Source organism: Papio anubis, chromosome 8 (assembly GCF_008728515.1).
Source record: "Papio anubis isolate 15944 chromosome 8, Panubis1.0, whole genome shotgun sequence".
Classification (NCBI taxonomy): Eukaryota; Metazoa; Chordata; class Mammalia; order Primates; family Cercopithecidae; genus Papio; species Papio anubis.
In genome coordinates, this window is record NC_044983.1 from 62,342,054 (window position 1) to 62,360,211 (window position 18,158).

Genomic DNA, 18,158 nt, shown 5'->3' on the forward strand with positions numbered 1-18,158 from the left:
TAAAGTAGGACAAGAAAAGTGGGTAATAGAGTAATTTTGGTTTGGTTAGAACAAATCAGCCATACAAGAACAGAAAAAAAAAAAAGAGCATTCCAGATAAAGAGTATAGCAACAGCCAAGGTCTTAAGCCAGGTACAAACATGATCATGAAAAGCAAATCACAAACTAAAGAATCCCGGTATTTTCACTTCTTAGAACAAAATATTTATGGTAAGAAAGAATTAATTGGCTCCCTTCTTATCTAAGGTTCCCTTTATAAAAATGTAAATCTTCAACCTATAGCTACTTATAGTGCAAATTTCATCCCTCATAAAATATACACATATAAAGCAGGTTTTCAGTAAATGTTAAGGCACTAAGCTAGGTTCTATGGAAAGTAGGAAGATGTACAAGAGATTAAAAGTATCTAGACCTGGTTTAATAACTTGAATAAAAAATTTAACACTATGCCTTAATATCTTATCTATAAAACAAAGATAGCAATGTTTGCTCTGTATACTTTCCAAGTCTATAAAAATTAAGAATACATGTAAAAGCACGTAATGCTATAACGTACTATACAGATAGAGACTACAGCAACAAAAGACAAATGCATGCCTTCTAAGTTATGAATTTTCACAAGGTTGTTGATCTGCTGTACTAAACACTACTAGAAAACATATGAATCAGTACAATGTAGAGTATACTTAGCACATCACTGCCTCTGAGGAAAATTTTGTATTTTAGCCACATGGATATATATACTAATTCCATGGTTTGGATCATACCATAATTAATTAAGATTGAATTTTCCCCAACACACTTCCATAGCAGTTTACTGCAGCTAGCATATTATTCCCTGGTCTTACACATAGAATGCAATATGAAAGAAATCTTAGATTTAGATTCTGTTCCAACAAAGTTTATACAAAGGGGGTCTCACTTGATTGGCACTGATATGTCAACATGATTTTAGAAGTGTATTAAAGGTTTATATAATCTAAAATCTATCATTTTATTGTACAAATTATTGCCATAAAATAATTCATTGAAAAAGCAATCATACCCTTTACCACAGAATTTAGTACAAATGGTCCCAAAAGGTTGCTTATGTAATATAGTCTACATTTTAATTATAAATTTTAAAAAGTCATAGGCGACTTGCAAATGTATTTAATAGTAAGGTAATAAAGGTCATGTTTAAGTACAGAAAAATATATATACATTTATATAAGCACCTTCCTGGAAGTAGTTTAGCAATTTCTGCCCAACGATTTCCCAATCGCTTATGTGCTTCATAGATGATCCTGTCCTCCTCTTCTGTCCAGGAAGATTTCTTTACCTCAGGATTCAGATGATTATGCCATCTTTCTCTACACTGCTTGCCTATTCTTCCTTTTAAATGTTTTGCAATTAAAGACCATCTTTTTGGTCCATATTTCTGAACTAATTCAATAACCTAGGAAACAGAAAAACAAAGTTTAAAAAAGCATTACCTTGAAAGAATTTTAAAACATAATTCAAGAATACCATTTTAAATAAATGCATTAAATCCAAGCCACAACTACATTTGTAAAAAAAAAAAAAAAAAAATTACTAATAAATAGCCCTTTAGCATTTGCCAGCTTCAAAAATTGATTCCAAATGCATCTAAAAATCCAAGGGGCTAATTAAAGACACTTGAAATTAAATTGCTCTCATACACTATTAACTTGAAATAACTGTAAACATGTTGAAACTTGTGCATTTTCTACTCTTACATCTATTTAAAAAAAAAAAAAAAAAGCTTCAGCACAAAGCCAAAAACAAAACAAAACAAAAAAACAAAAAAACAATTTGGAAGCAGAAAGATTCTACCAAGTTATTGGTGCTGTCATTTCTTCCTTTCTCAAACTGAAAGGACACAGATTACATATTCTTTTTTCCACATTTTACAGTTGTTTTTATTTCACCTAAAATCGCAAGAATAGTTATTCCAGCCCACTTTACCTCACTGCCCTATGTCAAATATCACCTCATAAACATTTTATATTGGTAGACTAACTTTAATATATGTTGATATTTTCACTGTATGTATATCTATTTACTATCTTTAAAAAATAAAATTTAAGGCTTTGGTAAATGTATTTTTAAACAAGATCACACATTTTAAAACTTATGAGTAGCCATCAAGTAAATCAGAGCAGTCTAGGTGAAGTAACTTTAAAGTTTGTTCTGGCTAGGCATGATGGCTCAGCCTCTAATCCCAGCATTTTGAGTGGCCGAAATGGGCAGATTGCTTGAGCCCAGAAGTTCAAGACCAGTCTGGAAAACATAGCGAGATTCCATCTCTATTTATTTAAAAAAATTTTAAAAATAAGAATAACAAATAAAGTTTGTTTTGAGCAGGAGTAAGGATGCTCTAATGCCTCAACTGCATTAGCAACTTTTATGACTTAAAAAGCATTAACTAAAGAACAATTCCTAGTGGAGTGCAGAAAAGCTTCTATTCATCTCCGACTTTATAGCACAAACAATGACCTTGGTTTTTAAATCACAAAACCTTTGGAAACATGATGCTCTGACATCTATCTAATCCATGGCTCATTATAGGTCAAGAGAAAAAGTTAAGAATGACTTCTGTGCATATCAAGTTATTAGATGTAAAAATAAAATGAAAATCTGTTTTAAAATGTTAACTAGATTTTTGACAAAAAACTGTACCCTAACAGTTATGAAATAGAGTTCAAAACAAGGTAAGTAACCTTACAGCAAGTATTTTTCCTTCTGCAAACCAAACTCTCAGAAAGAAAGGGCTGTATGTTATACTTGGTTTGACTCAATTTTTTAAAAACCCAACAACATTTCAAGACACTTAACATTCAATTCTCATGCAAGTAGCCTCCAGAGAACAAAATCAAAGTGACTTAAACATATATTTCATATGTCAAAACAACACATTAGGAAGAAAAAAACTAGTCTACCTATATAGTGAATATAAAGAGTATGAACACATTACCCTCTGATCTTCTTCCTTAGTCCAAGGACCCTTTATCAATTCAGGATTTAAAACTTTCTGCCATCGATGCTGGCACTGAAAATCAGAGCGATTCTGAAAAAATTTAGATGATTTTGTTATTAAACAACTATCTTCCAGAAAGCAAGTCAGCCCGAATTTACGTCTCACATCCTTAGAACAAAGACTTCAAGAATAGTGTATTCAACAGCATTCTTTAAACATGTAACATTTATGTTACATGTCTGTGTCCCAATTTTTTTTTTTTTTTTTTTTTTTTTTGAGAGGGAGTCTCACTCTGTCGCCCAGGCTGGAGTGCAGTGGCGCAATCTCAGCTCACTGCAAGCTCCGCCTCCCGGGTTCATGCCATTCTCAGCCTCCCGTGTAGCTGGGACTACAGGCGCCTGCCACCACACTCGGCTAATTTTTTGTAGTTTTAGGAAAGACAGGTTTTCACTGTGTTAGCCAGGATGGTCTTGATCTCCTGACCTCGTGATCCACCCGCCTCGGCCTCCCAAAGTGCTGGGATTACAGGCGTGAGCCACGGCGCCCGACCTATGTTTTTTCTTAATTACAGTAGTCAACAGGGCTTAGACTACAAATAAAAAACAATTTATTTAAAACTAAAGTGTGTATCTTTACACTACACCTTATAATACAGCAAACAGCAAAGATAAAACACAGATAACCGCCATAAAGAAATGGATTTAGAGCTGAGGAATAAAAAGCAGTGGACAGAAAACTATACAAAGCTGACATAAGAACTCAAATAGGGCCAGGCACGGTGGCTCATGCCTATAATCCCAGCACTTTGGGAGGCTGAGGCGGGTGGATCACCTGAGGTCTGGAGTTCAAGACCAGCCTGACCAACATGGAGAAACCCCGTCTCTACTAAAAATACAAAATTAGCCAGGTGTGGTGGTGCATGCCTGTCATCCCAGCTACTCAGGAGGCTGAGGCAGGAGAATCGCTTGAGCCTGGGAGGCGGAGGTTGCGGTGAGCCAAGATTGCACCATTGCATTCCAACCTGGGCAACAAGAGCGAAACTCCCATCTCAAAAAAAAAAAAAAAAAGAAAAAGAACTCAAATAGCCTATCAGTCTGGATTCACGTAGTTCAGTGGTACCTAACCACACAGTTTTAAAAAAATGTAAAGGCTTTACTATACTACTTCATGGGATCAAAAGGATGTTATAAATTATGACTCCAAGTTATTAAGAAAATATTACATAGTCTATATAGAAGATGCATGTTACATTTCAATTAAATTGGTTAAGTGTTCATACTTAAAAAGAAAATGAATTCACCAGAATAAGAAAACCTATGCAGTATCTGGGTAGAAACATCTCAAACTCCAAAAATTATAAATGAAGCCTTATTTTAGTCAGTTCAGAACCTGGTAACTCCTACATATTACAAGGATAATGACACCGACACCTAACACTTTATTAGTGATTCACAGTTTACAAAATTGTTAGTTCATAAGATTACAGATAATCTAGAAACATACAAAGGGACAGATACAAATGTTTTGTCTACCAATGGCTCTTTTGCCCAATACACTTAAAATTATTTTTATTCAAACTCAGCTTCACTTATGGCTTCTGTACACCAATGCTGATCCATTTTAAGGCTGATACTTTCTTCAAAATAATCAGGTTGCTCCTGTATATCCTTGTAGCATTTCCGTTAATGCTAATGTAAATAACTAACCTAGCTTCCATTTATTGAACACCTGGTAAAAATTAAGAATTGTGCCAAACATCCTATATGTTATTTCTAGTTCTATACAACCATACTACAGAAACGAGTATGATTACCTAGATATTATAGATAAGGAAGGTGACAATCAAAGAGGCTAAGTAATTTTTCTACGCTCATAGAGCTGACATTTGAACACAATTCAAACTGACTCCAAAATTGATGCTCTTTTACATTACTTGATCTCAATTTCTGGGTTATGTTGAAAGGCATATGACAATATAGAAAAAACATAGTTAACATGGTTCATGAAACCCAAAGTAGTCAATATTTAAATTCAAATACGTATATTTTCCCTCACTACTCACAGTGTATTAAGGATACAAATAAGAGTATATGTGAGGGCTGGGCACAGTGGCTCACACCTGCAATCCCAGCACTTTGGGAGGCCGAGGCGGGCAGATCACCTGAGGTTGGGAGTTCGAGACCAGCCTGACCAACATGGAGAAACCCCATCTCTACTAAAAAAAAAAAAAATACAAACAAAATTAGACGGGCGTGGTGGTGCATGCCTATAATCCCAGCTACTCGAGAGGCTGAGGCACGAGAATCGCTTGAACCTGGGAGGCGGAGACTGCAGTGAGCCGAGATCATGCCATTGCTCTCCAGACTGGGCAACAAGAGCGAAACTCCGTCTCAAAAAAAAAAAAAAAGAGTATATGTGAAAATACTTCATAAATTATAAAGCTATATAATGAACAGCAGGTGAATAGTAAGTAATATGGTAAACAATAGGCATAATAGTTTTTAAAATCAACATTTTAAAAGGTAAGCCTCAGATGATAAGCTTTTTTAAATAGGGCTTTTCTGGATTTTTTGGTTAGCTATCAAATATCTCAATATATTTCTCACAGAATGTTTTAACATGTATTAGCAAATATTTATAAGGTCCCACATAAATTTATTACCATTTTTGTTTTAAGTTAATAATCTTTTTAGGCCCCTGGATAAACACATTACTAAAAGACCAGACTCTCTAAGCCATTAGCAACCAACTATAGGCAGACCAAACAAACAGGGATGTTTTTAGGAAGGAAACCTAAAATTAAAATACGTGGGCACATTTTTGAAAAATAGCAAATTTAACCCAATGCCTTAAACCAGCCATGTTAGAAATATAATTTAATATTCCACTTACTTGAAGATGACTAGCAATTAGAGTCCAATCATCAGTTCCATGTTGTTCAACCAACTTCTTTAATTTATCGTCCTATTAAAACAGTATGAAAATTAAAAAGCTTTCCCCCATCCTTTTCCTCTACCCCTAAATATAGGTAACTTTCCAGTTATATTAAGGAGCATCTGGTAACGATAGAATAACTAAAGCTATCCACTATAATACAAATTCCTCCATTTATTATACTGTTTCTGTAAGTCCCAATGTCATCTATTATTCATGTCTCTGGTTGAAGAAAAAGAATGTACAGTTAATTGATGCATACCTTTTCTCATATTTTGTTTTTAAATCTTTCATAACAACAGTAGGGTTTTTTTTGTTTTTGAGATGGAGTCTCGCTCTGTCAGCCAGGCTGGAGTGCAGTGGTGTAATCTCAGCTCACTGCAACCCTCTGCCTCCCAGGTTCAAGCGATCCTCCTGCCTCAGCCTCCCAAGTAGGATTAGAATTACAGACACATGCCACCACACCAGGCTAATTTTTGTATTTTTAGTAGAGACAGGGTTTCATCACGTTGGCCAGGCTGGTCTTGAACTCCTGACCTCAAGTGATCCGCCCATCTCAGCCTCCCAAAGTGCTGGGATTACAGGCGTGAGCCACCACACCCGGCTGTATAACTATAGTAATATTAATCCATAAATACATGTAAGAAACTAGTAAACTTTGTCAGATAATAACCTCATCCCTTGTCCATTTTACTCTGTTCCAGAGCTTCTTCAGTCCTTTTTGTTGTGGTACTTCATAATCATGATCGGCATACTGAAGGTCATCATCCTCATCCTCACTACAAAAAAAAAAACCACAATTTGTGAAATCAAGAATTTTATTTAAATTTGTAAATTCAATCATTGAACCTGTGTGTGCAGGTATGACTGAAGAAATCATACAGACTACAAGATGCATTCACAATGAGACTATTCAAAGTATAAAAAATTAAGAGTCAGACAATGGGGTGGGGTGTGGTACTTTTTTTTTTTTTTTTTTTTTGAGACAGAGTCTTGCTCTGTCGCTCAGGCTGGAGTGCAGTGGCACTATGCTGGCTCACTGAGAGCTCCACCTCACGGGTTCACGCCATTCTCCTGCCTCAGCCTCTGGAGTAGCTGGGACTACAGGTGCCCGCCGCTACACCCGGCTAATTTTTTGTTTTTTTAGTAGAGACAGGGTTTCACCGTGTTAACCAGGATGGTCTCAATCTCCTGACCTCGTGATCCACCCACCTCGGCCTCCCAAAGTTTTGAGATTACAGGCGTGAACCACCGCGCCCAGCCTGGAGCTATACTTCATACTGACACCAAACACATGGGGTTGGATATGCCACTATGGGAAAAATCATAATCTTGTATGTCATGTTAAGGAATTTGACCTTTACTCTTCATTTGACCTTTATTCTAAAGAGTTAAAGAACTTAAACACAGCAAAAGACAAAAGACAAATATCTTGTGTTTTAGAAAAATCAATGACAAGAGTGTGGTGAAATTGAAAAAGAAAAACCAATTAGTAATCTTCACAACAACCCAAGCAAGAAATTATTGGGGCCTGACAAATGGTAATGGAATATAAACCACAGCCAATTAAAAGACACAATAGGAGTGATCCAATTAACAATACCAACAACAAAAAATTTTTAACATCTAAAAATAATTTTAACATACAAGCTAAAGGTACAGTAAGTGACAAGACACTATTGTGAGACACAGAAGTCTTGAACAAATGGAAAAACATTCTGACTTTTTTTTTTCCAGAGAGCGTCTCAGCTTGCACTGTCGCCCAGGCTGGAGTGCAGTGGCTCAATTACAGCTCACTGTAGCCTCGAACTCCCAGGCTCAGGCAATCCTCATGCACCATCATGCCCAGCTAATTCTTTCTATTTTTTGTAGAGATAGGGTTTTGCCATGTTGCTCCACCCCCAAGGCTGGTCTTGAACTCCTAAGCTCAAGTGATCCTCCTGCCTCAGCCTCCCAAATCCCACGCTTGGGATTACAGGCATGCATCACCATGCCCAGCCTTCTGACCACATTCTTGGATAAGAAAACAATATTATAGATATGTCCATTCTCTAATTCAGGGAGATGTCCATTCTCCCTAATTCATAAATTTAAATAAAATGAATAAAAATACCAATAGATTTTGGGAGAGAATCAGACAAGCTGAATCTACAATTCATATGAAAAAAATCAAGAAGAATAGAGAGAAAAGTTTCAAAAAATAATAATCAGAGAATTACCACTACCCAATATCAAAACACACTGTAAAGAAATAAAACAGAATGGTACTACCACACGAACAAACACATAGATAAATGGAACAGAACAGAACATTCAGGAAAGAAAAAAGACCCACATGGAATTTGGTAAATTATAACAGTAATATTTCAAATCAGTGGAGTAAAGGTAGACTTTTCAATAAATGGTGTTAAGACACTGGGTAGCCATTTTTTTAAATTAAGATGGGCCGGGCTTGGACACCTGTAATCCCAGCACTTTGGGAGGCTGAGATGAGCAGATCATTTGAGGTCAGGAGTTCGAGACCAGCCTGACCAATATGGCAAAACCCTGTCTCTACTAAAATTGCAAAAATTAGCTGGGTGTGGTGGTACATGCCTGTAATCCCAGCTACCTGGGAGGCTGAAGCAGGAGAATTGCTTGCACCCAGTGAGCCAAGACTGCACCACTGCACTCCAGCCTAGGCAACAGAGTGAACCTCCGTTTCAAAAAAAAAAGATGGTGTCCTACTTTACAATAAAATAAATGAGTGAAACAATTATTTACATTTTTTAAATGAAACCATAATAGTACTATAAAAATAGAAAAAAAAGTCTACTTTTCATATCCTTGAGCAGAAGAGAGGTAAATGTGACAAAAATCTGGAAGTCATAAAATAGATCAACCAAGGTAATGACAGTGGGAATTGAAAGAAATATATGACAGTGAGAGATATTTAAAAAGCAGAGAAGAAAGGATTTTGCAACTGACAGATGAGGGACACGGAAGGAGGAATTAAGGATGACTCCAAAGTTTCTGGCTTTGAAAACATAATTAGAGCTATTTACTATGGAAAATGAGAGAAGAAGAAACAGAACTTTGGGAGGGAGAAGAAAATGGGGAGAGTATGTATAGTTGGGGACTGTTTTCAAGGTACTTGAAAAATACACAGGTGGATGTCTGGAACAGCACTTCCCAACAGAGATATAATGCAAGTCACATATGTAATTTTCTAGTAGCCACATTTTTTTAAAAAAGAGAAATAAGTGAAATGTACTTCAATAGTCAGTATTCTTTAGCTTAATATATCAAAAATATAATCATTTCAACATGTAATCAATCTAAAAAATTATAAATGAAACATTTTACATATTTTTTTCTTACTAAAGTAGAAATCTGGTGTGTATTTTGTAGGTAGAGTTCATTACAATTCAGACTAGCCACCGTTCAAGAGCTCAATAGCCACATGTGACTAGGTGGCTATCCTATGAGGCAGAGCAGATCTAGAAGGCAAATGAGCACGTGGACCTGCTCAAATACAAGGTCTAGGGTAGAGATGCAGTTTCGGCCAGCATACAAAGAATAGTTGAGGGCACAGGATGACCCAAGGAAAATTAATAAAGTAAGGAAGGGGCCAAAGTCAGAATCTGAGTTTTTGATGGAGTAAAAAAAGAAAAAGCAATTTTAAAGAATAAACCCCCATAAAAAAGGGCAAGCCTTAATGATAAACTGAATTAGAAGGCCAGGCACTCTGGCTCATACCTATAATCCCAGCACTTTGGGAGGCTGAGGCAGGCGGATCACCTGAGGTCAGGAGTTCAAGACCAGCCTGGCCAACACGGTGAAACCCCATCTCTACTAAAAATACAAAAATTAGCTGGGCATGATGGTGGGTGCCTATAATCCCAGCTACTTGGGAGGTTGAGGCGGGAGAATCACTTGAACCTGGGAGGTAGAGGTTACAGTGAGCCGAGATCACATCATTGCACTCCAGCCCGGGTGACAGAGCGAGACTCCGTCTCTATAAATAAATAAATAAATAAATAAACAAACAAACAAACAAACAAACAAACTGAATTAGAGGATTCTGAGTAGGCTGTGGACTGAACAAAGTCATGGCATCTGAAAATAACACAGTCTAACACTTACTTAAAACTCTCTAAGTACCAGACATTGTGGTAGTCTATGAAATTTTTCTCTTAATGCCTCACAACTGGAAGAGGGGAATATTATCATTATTCCTATTTCACAGAATAGGAAACTTTGACTTAGAAATGTAACCTCTTGCCCACAGTCACTACTTAACCACTATACTACAACATACTGGAAAAATAGGGGGAAAGTGCTAGGAAGCTGGAAAATACTAAAGACAACCTCAAGTTCATTTTGGAATCAGAACAAGGTTCTGGTTCTAACTTAATGACTCACTCTGTATCCGTGAACACGTTAACCTCTCAGGGATTTAGTTTACTTGTTTGTAAAATGATAGTAATACCACCTACCTTATAGTGCTGCTTTAAGGATAAAATTAAATGAGAAAACATATATAACACCTCACACAGCACATGGCACAGAAAGGTGCCTCAATATTAGTATTACGTGCATAGGCTGATCACCTAATAGTATTCAAAATTATTTTTGCCTTACTAGATTCAACTCTTTCTCAAAAATTCATTCTGATTTCAAACAGCAAAAGTCTGAAGATTTGTTTAACCTTACTATAACATAGTTAAGCGCATGCAAGTAGTTTCTAATATCTATGTAAGTTAGTAATTTTAATCTTACAAAATTGAATAATGAAGGTCCAGATTTAATATATACTGTCTATAGATCCTTTGCAGGAACGTCTAACTTCCACTGACTTGTCAATTCCATTGGAACAAAATTCTTCATATTTGACCAAGCAAAACACCAAGATTCTTCCATTCCCCTATGATCTGCTTCCACAGTTCAATGCACTTCAGTAGTCCAATGTTCTCTCTCCCTGAAGCCATTGTCTATTTGTAACAATAATCCACCAGTCATCCTTTCATACATGGCCGTTTTGTTTTGTTTCTTTTTTGAGATGGAGTCTTGCTCTGTCGCCCAGGCTGGAGGGCAGTGGCACAATCTCGGCTCACTGCCACCTCCACCTCCCCAGTTCAAGCAATTCTCCTTCCTCAGCCTCCCAAGAGAAGGAATTACAGGTGCCTGCCATCATGCTTGGCTAATTTTTGTATTTTTTTAGTAGAGACCGGGTTTCACCCTGTTGGCCAGGCTGGTCTCAAATTCCTGACCTCAGGTGATCAGCCAACCTTGGCCTCCCAAACTGTTGGGATTACAGGTGTGAGCCACCACGCCCGGCCCACATATGGTTGTTTTATTAAACTATGTTAAAAAAAAAAAAAAAAAAAAACACCTCTACAGGCTTGATTAAATACCTGATACGTGCAGCCATTTTCAGCTATCAGAAATATCACCTGATTGGCCAAGATTAAATTGTTAAATTCAACATCTTCAGGGTCCAATGACTTCATAAATTTCTAAGAAAGCTACTGAATCAGATAAAACACCACACTGTAGCTTTCTGTCCTATTTGTGTGTACTAAGAGCACCTACCTTTCTTCTTTTTAATGTTTATCACATTTGCCAACCTCCACATCCAAAAAGTAAGCTCATGAGTGCAGACCATGTCTATCACGTTCACCTCTCAGGACTAAGCACAGTACCTGCCACTCAAATATTTGTAAAACTAATGAACAATCTTCCCTAACCTTCCAACTCCACCAAGTGCTCTATATTCCAAAATTATCTCACTCCTTTCCAACCCAACCAAAACTTCCACCTTCTTCAATACATGTGATCTCAAAGTGGATCTAAGAAAGAAAATGTTTTAACAAATGAAAATACCTCTAGGAAGAGGCAAAAGGCATTCTCATTTGTTAAAAGAATTTCAAAACCCTAAAAAACACCTCCAAGTGGTAGAATTTTAAGAAGCAGAACCTGCTGAAACATTTTTAAATATTCAATACCAGAAAAGGTCCTTTGAAGGTTATCTACCGTACTGTTTAACCTTTCTTAGAAATGCCACCAGCAACATTACCACTTCCTGACACCCCAAATGGCCCTCAGGCATGCTTTCCACAGGGTCTCTTTCTTTTCCTCCCTCTCTTCAGATCCCCAAAGTTTCCATAACAGCATATTTGAGACTGCTTTCTAAGTCAAAATATTTTTTACCTTGGGAATTTGCCCATATAAATCTTGAGTATTCACAAAACTACGTCACATTTAATCTATACGAAACCCACTTTAAGATTCTTACAAAATATTTTAAGGATATGAGTCCAAAAACATTATTTTGGTCAAAAACACGAGTTTCCAAAGAGTAATTTTCCTAAAAACTTTTTCATTTTAACTGTAAAATTTTGCCCCTTACTTTTTACCCACACACTTTATTGTGAGAAATTTCTATTTCTACATGAGGTTTCATTCTCTGTTTTGCATTTCAGCATGGTCATCAGTTTCAGACACTGAGTTATGTAGCCCATTCAATGTTCAGTAAGCTGGGCTTTTTGAATGGGTAACTGTGAGGGAGCAAGTAGAATTCTTAGAATTATTTACCACTGGGACTTTCCTAGAGTCCACCTCCTTCTTAGTTATGGCATCGAGTTATTTCTACATATATGTAAGTGAGTATTGAAAAGACAATGTTAACTTTCAAATACATATAACCAAAAAAAAGATCCTAGATATGTATCAACATCACTAGCTACAAAGAAAGATGCCTGAGAATGCCTATAATTTGCAAAGAAAACAGGGAAAGGATAAAACCCCACAAATCACTGCACCAATATCCCACTTTCACCATTTAACAATGAAAAAGTCCCATCACTGAAAAATGATTAGACATCATCAAAATGGATCTGTTCTGTCTACTTTTATATAATCTTTTGACATTTCTGTATAATAGCAATCAATGCTGATAATATGTAATAATTTAATAAAATTGGCTTCCTACTATGTAGTTAAATAAACCATTTCTAGCCTAGTGTAATTATCTAGAAGATAGCAAAATAAAGTGACATTATTTCTCTAGTCACAAAGCAATAATAGATTAATTCGGTCTTTGACTCTCCAACCCAGGACTTGGTTTCCAGAATGATTCTGCTAGTTTTCTTAAGTCAAAGAAAATATTTATTTGATAAATGTCTAATACATAACCAAACTACTATATTCAAATGGAAACAGTTTCAAAGATTGTGAAGTAAAGGGATTAGGGTGATTATGAAACAGTCAAAGGAAGCACACAAAAAAATTTATAACTCATTAGGCCAGGAAAATAGTTAAGAGTAACTTAACATTGGGGTGCAAGCTAACAGGACATGATACTCATGACTTTGTGAAATAATACCCACTTGATGAAATAATTCATATGTGATGTTAAGATAAAACGTTTAGAAGTTCAATTTTAGAGGATAACAATTATATCACTTAAACTAGCAAATGAGGTATTCCAAGGAGGAAACTGAAATTTTAAAAAAATTTTTATTCTAAAAGAAAGAGAAATACCGGTTCTATAAAATTTGCTCTAGTAAAATTGCATCAAGTTGATAATATTTTAAATCACAAATTAACTCAAGTCCGAAATCTTTATCACAAACAAAAAAAAATATCTTTATTATACAATCTTGAGGACAAGTCCAATCATATTCAAGGTATGAAAATTTACCAGGTTGATTTAATAAAGTGAAATTAGGCCACCCAGTGGTTAATATGATGTACTGCATACATGAATATTTTATTTCCAAATCTGAACTGTGCAAGCCAGCATTCTTATAGTAAGACAAATTTGACTTTACATAACCTTTGATCATTATTAATAGCAATACTAAAGAGAGTTCTACCTAGTAATTCCATAAACAAAAACAATGTGAGAAAATTTCTATTTCATTAGTATGTATATGCTTTTAAATGAGAAAAGATTACAAAATGTCTTCAAATATATATATTAAAGCTAGAAACTACCTCACAGACCATAAAATCCAAACTCCATACATTAACCAGATGAAAAACCGAGGCAGAGTTTACCAGCTTCCCCAAACAGTATTGCCAGTTAATGACAAAACCGATTAAAAGATCAGTTCTCATATTTCAGTATAATTTCATCCCCACCCATTTTGCTGGAAACACCACAGTAAAATTGGTTCCTACACACACACATCTACATAACATTGAAAAAACATCTTCTATTTCAAGAGCTGGCTTTTATCTTTTCAGGTTAGTGTAGTCACAGGCCATCCCAAGCGTAAATACTTTAATCTGTTACTAGTAAGCAGGTTTCTAAATGACTTTTTTAAAGTTTACTTTAAAGGGTAAAACTGATTTTCGAATCTAAAATTAATTATGTATATATAAATATGCTTAAAAGTCAAATATATATTAATAACAGATATATTAATGTTAGTATTGCCTGTAAATTGTCATTGCAATTCCCAGTGGGACGTAAAATTATTTAAAGTCACAACACAAATGAGTCTTCCTTTATGTAAATCTAGAGGAGAGATACTACAGCTATCTTAAAGGTCAAAACAGCTAACGTCCTGCAGTTGTTTCACACTTGAGGTAACACTTAGTTTTCTACTCTTAGGTTTTCTTTTTTCTTTTTTTTTTTTTCAGATCACATAGGAAACGTATATTACAGGATTTATGCCTATGCTCTTAGGCAAAACTTTTATATAGCAAAGTATAGTTTTCACTTGACCGCTTAAATGGTTGTATACTGGAGATCTCAAATTACAACCTGAAGTAACTTCTATTTCTTTTCCCTTTCAGCTATAAATTTGAGTTCAAATATATTAAGATACTTAGCTAAAAGGCAAGAGAGATTTTTCCCAATGACTACATTATTTTTGCTTCAAAACAATTCACATGCTATCTTCTTTTGTTTTTGGTTGAAGCACAAAAGCAGAGCATCTACTATCGTCTAAGATATGTAAATCATATTTACGTATGCAAGAAATGTAATTTAGAGTATGAAACACATTCAAGTATGAAGACTTAAGAGATACATCATTCAGAGATGATAATTTCTCCCCACATCCTCTATCTGTATACTCCCAGGGACAGTGTAGCTTCACCCCACCACATTTAATTACTCGAGATTTGACTCTTTAAATCACTCTATCATGTTTAAATTAACTTACACAACTGGCAAGGGATAAATGTCAAAAGTACAATATTTAGATTTCAAGCTCACAGTATTCTCAATAAAACAACTTACATAGGCAAACTAACATTAAGTTATTTCTCCTTTGTCTATTATTATGAAACATACACTTCATACATATGAAATTGACAGAAAACCCTTTGGGGAGGGGAAGGTTCTGACATTTAAACATTCATGTCTAGTCATAATTTTAATTTAACTAAATGCTGATGACAGAATTAGCCAAGAAACTGTTTCAAATAAGATTAACAGCAATACTGATAAGTAGATATCACACATTAATAAACTTGTTATTGAGTTAACATATTCAATTGTCATCTTATTTTTACATTTTTTTAAATTTAAAAATTCAAAAAGCCTAAACCAGTACTTCAGCAATCATAATTACAAGAGGTTTAAATATCTATCTTTTCTGAAGATTGATGTTAATTGGGTCCTTGAAGTTCTAGAGGGGTGGTTCTTTCCTGGGTGATTTTGTCCCCCAAAAGATATCTGGCAATGTCTGGAGACATTTTAACTGTCATGACTGAGGGAAGTGGAGTGTTCCTATCTCTACTGGGTAGAAGCCATGGATGCTGCTAACATCTCCGCATTACAAGAATTATCTGGCCCAAGATGTCAATAGTGCAAAGGTTGAAAACAGTTTTAGAGGGGTCTGTGTATACATTTATATCATCTCAAGGGTTTGTCCTATAACTTAGTACAAAACTAGTAAGTTTACCGGGACTTAAGGATTTCTGCAGAAGCATCCTGCACACAGCAGATATTTAACAGACAAAGCAAAAAACATAGTTACTGCCAAGTTTTAGCAGAACTCTGCAGTGAATGACCCCCATTACTAAATTTCAACTTAGGAAACACATCTCTAGTTAAGATTTTGGGGCTGTGGATCTAGATAAAAAAAAAATTTGGAAATTCTGCCAAACATCTTTTCAGGTTTATCTGATAATGCTGAAAATCAGAAGACACCCTATATTTTTGTTATCTAAGCAATTACTCCACATAATTTATGAGTAGCTGCTGTAATGGCATGTAAACAAAAAGTAGACACATAAATTCATCCTAGCACATTTTCCAGGCAAAGGTGGAAAAAAGTCCTTTACACTTAGGTACGGTCGGAGTCAAACACTGACACTCAAAATATTAAGTGAATCAAACACATTGTTTTATTTTAAGATCAAGCTACTAGTTGTTACTACTAGTTGTTACTATGTGACATGGTCCCAATAGAGGATATTAAAATATACATATATACATAAAGCTGAGAATATGGGTATGGAAATTACAGAAAACATCGAAAAGGTCCGCTCAGCTATTCCCCAGAGGATTTTCCACAACGTTTCAAGACAGCTAGGTTGGCAGAGGGGTGGCTGCCCAGGTTCACCACGGAGTTCCTATTTTGACTGTACTGTCATTCAGAAAAGAGTCGCCCGAACACCATTTTCAAGTCCTCTTGGCAGGACACAGCCAGTTTTCTCTGCGTAGCGAACTCCCTAAAAGCGCTCGACTTACCTGGCAAGAAATCTGCCTCGAAGAAGTGGCAGCGTGAGGTCAGGAGCCTGGACACGCACTGTGAGGAGAGCCACGGAGAAACCTGGGCATCTCGTACGTCCCGCGCCTCAAACACCCTGGTCCCCAACTCTCCACACGTCGCGGCTGCGCTCCGGCCATCGAGGCCAAGCGGCCGCGGGCACGCGAGAATAAAAACCTCTGCCCTCGCCGGGGAGGGCCTTATGGCGGGAGGGGGCAGTGGGATAGGAAAGAGAATCTAAGCCGAGACGGCGCCGACAGGCCTGAGCGAAAGGGGTGCCACCCACCTGCGCGACCTCTTCGCCATCCTTCAAGTACCGCATAGGAGCGTGCTGGGCGGGGACGCGGGTCAGCCTCCTCCAGCCTCCGGCGAATGCTCCTTCTCCCTGATCCTCCAGTAGCTTCCCTCGCTCCCTCTGGAGACTGCCGAGTGCGGAACGCACGTCCTCCACAGGGCAGGACGGAGGGACAGCGGGGGCGGACCGCGACCCGCCCCCGACCCCGGCCCGCAGCGCCGCTCTTAGCCCCGGCCCGGCCCTGCCAGGGATGCCCCCAACATGTCAGGAGGCGCGATCCCGCCCTCCGCCGGCTTCTCCCGCCGCTTGTCAGCCTCCCCGCCCCGGTCCCAGACCGGCTCCGCCACAGGCGCCGACCCTCCCCTCTCCCCGCAGCTAGCAGTTCTGCAGGGCTCGCAGTCTCCTGCAGGGTTTTGTCCGCACCGCCGAATCTCGCGCCCAGCCTCCCTCAAGAGCCGCCGTTTGAATCTGCGCACGCGGCCCTGAACCCCATTGGCTGTGGGGACCGCACGCGGAGCAGCGGGGGCGGGGCGGGGAGAGCGCGCGCGGCTGAGGGCGGGGCTGGGGAGCTGGAAGCTGGGACTGGAACTCGCGGGAGTCGGGGAACGAGCCCGGAGCCAGGGGGTGGGGCCACGGGTGGGGCCGCGGGTGGGGCATGCGGGCCGAGCTGTCACAGGACCCGGAACGCGCCGAGAGGCGCACCGCGCGGTGCCTGCTGGGAGAGCAAGTTCCTGTGCTAGCCGAGGAGTGGGTCCGGAAGCGGCGCTGGAGCGGGTCCGGAAGCGGGCGGTGGAGCCGTCCAGCTGCCCCAAACTTTTTAGGGTGAGAGGACTGAGTTTCTAGCGAGGTGGGTGGTCCCGCGGCCCAGTGTGGGAACGTCTCCGCAGCCTCGCCTCGGCCACAGCTCCTCGCTCCTTAGGTGTCTTCCGTCTCACTAGTTAGGAGGCGCGATTTTCAGACTTGAGACAAACCTAACCATAAATTTGCGCTGCCGTTATTTTTTAAGCAAAAATGTGAGCTATTTTTACCCAGACATCATAGCCACGAGAGTGACGAAGACTGGCAGGAAACCAGATATCACCTGTTTTCCTCAAAAAGCAGCTGAAGCGTGACAAGTGAAAAAAGTTCCTAGCGGGAGACGTGCTTGGAACGGGAGATAATCCGTGTCTACCGCTGGTCCTCAAGGTGCTTAATTTTGTGTCCGCTCTACGGGAAATAACGTGCGCGGCGGAGAAGC

At 38.2% G+C, this 18,158-nt stretch overlaps 1 protein-coding gene across 4 annotated transcripts in view; it reads right to left on the reverse strand.

Annotated features, from left to right (window-relative positions):
- Nucleotides 1-17,340, reverse strand: part of MYBL1 (MYB proto-oncogene like 1) — a 48,849-nt gene extending 31,509 nt beyond the window's left edge. For all 4 annotated transcript variants that reach the window (XM_021942396.2, XM_021942397.2, XM_021942394.2 and 1 more), the window contains exons 1-5: nt 16,913-17,340; nt 6,588-6,693; nt 5,873-5,944; nt 2,978-3,070; nt 1,218-1,438 (exon numbers count right to left, since the gene is read on the reverse strand). In XM_021942396.2, coding sequence (XP_021798088.2) covers nt 1,218-1,438; nt 2,978-3,070; nt 5,873-5,944; nt 6,588-6,693; nt 16,913-16,932 — 512 coding nt within the window. In that variant the 5' untranslated portion in view covers nt 16,933-17,340. The remainder of the gene's footprint in view (nt 1-1,217; nt 1,439-2,977; nt 3,071-5,872; nt 5,945-6,587; nt 6,694-16,912) is intronic.
- Between the last annotated feature and the right edge of the window lie 818 nt (nt 17,341-18,158).